Genomic DNA, 4,656 nt, shown 5'->3' with positions numbered 1-4,656 from the left:
AGTCAACTCACCTGTCCTGATTTTTCTGAAAAACAGAGGTAGGCACCAAGAGGCAGCCATGGCCACCTCTCCACACCTCAAAAGATTCCAAGCTGTGGAAGGACTTGAACTGCAGGCTTGGGGTGGGAGTGGCCAGCACATTCATCGAGCAAATCGCCCACACTGTAGTAGCCATGGCAACTACAAGTACATAAAAGCCCTCTGTGAGATCCTCTCTATGACCCTACGAGGTATGGATTACCCTCAACCAACTTAAAACATAAAATGGGCCTCTTAAGAGGAGGCCCAAGCTTTGGATAGAAATCCTGCCTCACTCCATGCTTAGATGTGGATTCTATAGCACTAGCAAAGACTGCACCGTAATGAAAGCCTCCTGGAAAGCCATCAGATTACTGAGAAGATGATGGAAAAAAATTATTTTACACAGGGGCCCAGGTTCCCCTTCACATGTATTGTGCTGGCTAACAGAAGAGGAAGCGATGGGGCATTTTGTACAAGGAAACAGTGGTCTCCCACCAACACAAGCTTAGAAGTTTAAAGGCCTTTGAAGTAGCCATAAGCTTTTTCTCAATGTTTATAATTATTCAAGACACTTATGAAATAGCGGTTTGTTTTCTGACCCTTTTCTTTCTCCCGGGCTCTACCCCCCCACACACACACATGACTATCAGAAAGGAAGTAAGAAGCATACTGTTTCCACCCTGGGGAGCCACGCTGCCTTCTGCCATCTATGTTGGGAGGATATGCTTCTGTATCACCAGGTTTCCATGTCACAGCAGGATCTCTGAGGCAATCCTAACATCATACCCAACATGCTGTATCCTAGAAGCAAAGGTATCTGAGCAAATTCTGCTTGGAAATAAAAAGGGTTCTCGTTTTATGAGCTTTCAGAGCAGGCAAAAAAGTATTTAGGCTGTTGTGCTTGCTAGCAACCTAACAATGCTCACTCAGCGAGACAGTACAACAGTAAACCTCTTCTAGTTTGAGGAAGACAACATGACCTTATCCCTAAACATCTTAAAAAATAGTATTTCAAAAAACATGCTAATATAGAAGACACAGCTTTGATGCAACTTTGGTCAAGTGGCCTAGACCAGGAACCAATGTCTGTCTGATCACCCAGGAGGAGACAGAGGCCTGACCATAGGTGAAGGGCCCAGCTTGCATGGACTCAGTGTTAAGCAGTCTGGAACTGGGTCAGTGTTTAGTTAAAGTCCCTGTCTCTAACATATCTGTTTTTGGAAAGAAAAAAAAAAAAACGCTTCTGTCTTCACTATATGTTTGACTGAGTTACATTTTCTAGAGTGACATCTACGAGATGAATATGAGAGCACATCTTTCTAAAAATGATTGCTGTACCCATGCAAACAACAGAGCTAGAGATCATCTATAAAAACAGCACACAGACTTGCATTGGTCATGTGTGCTTAACTTTGCATTCTCTTTGTTTTGGTATCAAAACTAAGTGAAAGCACTGGGTAAAGAATTGAGATTTTGTTTTTACATGACAGTAAGCAAAATCTCATGCTATTCTTGCTGACATCATAGACAGGTGCATTTCTACTGGACAGACTTGTGGGGGCTTCTTTTTGTATACAACTCACATAACAACCTCAGAAACAGGAGCACAAACAACTCACAGATAGTACCAGGGCACAAGCACTGGAATAGTGAACATAGTGGACAGAAAAATTTGCATTCTGGGTAGTCAGCTGGCAGTAAGATGAACATTTTATGCCCACAATAGAGACCAGCAAGTGTCATTTTGTTGAAAGGTACAAAGGCATGGTGTCAGACACACCACCCTCTAAAGTGACTCTAAATACCATAACAGCGACCTGGGGTGCTATCCCATGCATCTCCCCTCAGGGTTTGGGAAGACTCATTTCACCATAATCCAGAGCTGCCTGGAGGCACAAGAGGCAGCTCAGCAAGGTGGGACTCAGAGGGACAAGGTGTCTCTGCTAATGTAGGGAATCATTTAAACTTAGTTCACTTGGTGAGCTCCTGCTCATGTTCGTCAGGCTTGCCATGAGAGATTTAACTTTATGCGCATAGTAGTCCCTTAAATTGACTGAAGGGACCTCCTTCATTCCATCTCCAAAGTCACAGCTTCGCATGGCACTCTCAAGCTGCTTTTGGCGCCGATAAAAGTGCGAGAACTTGTTAAAGATCAAGGTGATGGGCAGTACCACCACGAGAATACCTGCCAAGATGCAAGCAGAGGCAGTCAGCTTCCCTGCCGTGGTCCCTGGGACCACATCCCCATAGCCCACAGTGGTCATACTGACAGTGGCCCACCACCAGCAGGCGGGGATGGTCGCCAGGCCCTCGTTCTCCTCCTTTTCAATTGTGTAAGCCACCACAGAGAAGATGGAAATTCCCACAGAGAGGTAGAGCAAGAGCAGCCCTACTTCTTTGTAGCTGTACTTCAAGGTGGCCCCCAAGGAGCGGAGGCCAGTGGAGTGTCTGGCCAGCTTCAAGATGCGGAAGATCCGCATCAGTCGCAACACCTGGGCCACCCTGCCCAAGTTGGCCAAGGTAGGCGTGCTCTCCACCACCAGGTTCACCACGAGGGTGATATAAAAGGGGACAATGGACATGAGGTCAATAAGGTTTAGGGCATTCTTGAAGAACTTGAAGAAATCAGGGGCCACAGCAAATCTGGCCACCAGCTCAAATGTGAACCAGGCAATGCCAAAGTGTTCCACAATTTCAAACCGGGGGTCCTCACCAGGATTCCCCTGGCTGTCAGGGATCTGGAAGTCCGGCAGGCTGTTGAGGCACATGGTGATGATGGATCCCAGCACCACCAGGATGGACAGGACGCTGAAGATCCTGCTCAGGACCGAGTAGCCAGGGTTGTCCAGCGCTAGCCATAGCTGCCTGCGGAAGTTGCCCAGGGGCTGCCCATCAAACTTGGAGGCGTCGTTGTAGAAGGCCAGGATCTCGTCGAAGGAGGATGTGGTGCTCTCCTGGTCGCTCTGCTCATCCCATTTCTCCTGCTCAGGCTCCACTTTGCGGCCATGGTAGCTGTAGCTGCAGCAGGAGTCGATGAAGAACTCGTTGATGCCCCAGTACTCTATCTCCTGGCTGAAGGAGAAGACGCACAACTCAGCCATCACATGCAGCTTTCCGGTGTGGTAGAAGTGGAGCACGTAGGGGAAGAGCTCAGGGTTGCGGTCGAAGTAAAACTCCCGCTGGGCGTCGTCGTAGTCGTCGCAGAGCTCCAGCATGGCCTCGCGCGAGTGGCAGAGCAGCAGGCGGCCCAGGCGCGTCTCCGGGAAGCGCAGCAGCGTGTGCGAGCGCAGCCTCCTCTTGAAGCCGCCCACGTTGATGCGGATCTCTCCGTCCTCGACGACGTTGGCCTCTGACACGTCCCACAGGCTCTGGCCGGTCATGCTGGAGCTGCCCAGCCGCCCGCGCCGTGCGGGGGCGCTACACCTGCGGGCGGAGGGGCCACATCACGCGGGCACTGGCTTCCCACCCCGCGCGTCCCTCCCTCCCCTCTCCAGGCAGGTCCGGGGAGCTGAGGGGCTCTGGGGCGGGGGCATCGTCTCTGAGGCTGGGCCCCCTCCCCGGGAAAGGCAGCGGTGTGACTTCTCCTAGGATGGCCCTGGCTGCTGCCCCCCCTCTCCGGGGTCCCGGCGATCGCCATTCACTGCTGGGGTCGCGCCCGGCGGCTGTGGGTGCAGTGGTCGCTGCATGCAGACCTTGCCCTTGGGCAGGCCGGGGAGACGCCCCCGCCGGGCCGCAGACAGGCGGGACCCGCGCCACGCTGCGCAGGGCTGGGCCGAGAAGGGGGGCTCGGAGGTTTGGGAGGGGGCTCTGCGGTTTTCCACCCGAGCCAGGAAACCTGGGAGGGGTAGCGACCCCCGCTCTTCCGCCCCTGAGTCCTCCCGGTATGACAGAGACCCTGGGCTCCCCTGTCTGGGTTCCCCGCCCGCCCTCCTGGCGCCGTGCCCCGGGCCGCGTGCACCGCGCCTCACCCCGCGGAGCTGCCAGGCTCGCCCTGAGCGATCTAGTAGGCAGCGCTTACCTGGGAGCAGCGGCGCCTGCGGCCGAGGCCGGCGGGAAACTTCCCAGACCCGCCGGAGAGCATCGCGGCGGTGGCAGCCGCCGGCTGGCTGTGCGGGCGCGCGCGGTGCGCCCGGGTGTGCGCCTGTGTGTGCGCCTAGCGGGCCGCGGGCGGGTCCACCGGCGTCTCCTCGCGTCTCGGCCCGGCACGCCACCGCCGCCCGCAGCGGCAGGAGGCGCACAGGTGGCTGCGTGGCCCCGACGCTGGTGCAGGCCCTTCTCGGGATCAGTGCGCCCCTCGCCCACCGGGAGAAGCAGGAGCCCAAGCCGCAGGCTCCCGCAGCCGGAGCCGGAGCGGAGCCCGTGCCCCTGGGCAAGTCGGCCCTGTGCAGGGCGGGCGGAGGTGCTGAAGGGACAGCTCCACGCGCCTCGCCGGGCTCGGCTGTAGCCTCAGGCTGGTAGAAGCTGCTGCGATCCTTTGCACCCCAGCTCGGCGTGGGGCAGACTCCTTCCCCTTAGTACTCCCCCCACCACACACACACACACACACACACACACACACACACACACACACACACACTCTGGTGACAGCTGTTGTTGCTACCACCCCCAGGGTGCAAGCAGAGGGCTGCCTATGGT

At 55.5% G+C, this 4,656-nt stretch overlaps 1 protein-coding gene across 1 annotated transcript; it reads right to left on the bottom strand.

The window, feature by feature from the left end:
• Positions 1-1,618: 1,618 nt before the first annotated feature.
• On the bottom strand, positions 1,619-4,327 carry Kcns2 (potassium voltage-gated channel modifier subfamily S member 2). Its single transcript, XM_004640062.1, has 2 exons — positions 4,040-4,327; positions 1,619-3,444 (listed from the first exon to the last, which is right to left on the bottom strand). The coding sequence occupies exon 2, from the start codon at positions 3,399-3,401 to the stop codon at positions 1,965-1,967; it is 1,437 nt and encodes a 478-aa protein (XP_004640119.1). The 5' UTR covers positions 3,402-3,444; positions 4,040-4,327; the 3' UTR covers positions 1,619-1,964.
• Positions 4,328-4,656: the final 329 nt, after the last annotated feature.

The sequence above is a fragment of the Octodon degus genome, unplaced genomic scaffold (assembly GCF_000260255.1).
Source record: "Octodon degus isolate 3935 unplaced genomic scaffold, OctDeg1.0 scaffold00118, whole genome shotgun sequence".
Classification (NCBI taxonomy): Eukaryota; Metazoa; Chordata; class Mammalia; order Rodentia; family Octodontidae; genus Octodon; species Octodon degus.
Note: the sequence above shows the minus strand (reverse complement) of the source record. Positions and strands in the feature narration are given on the sequence as shown.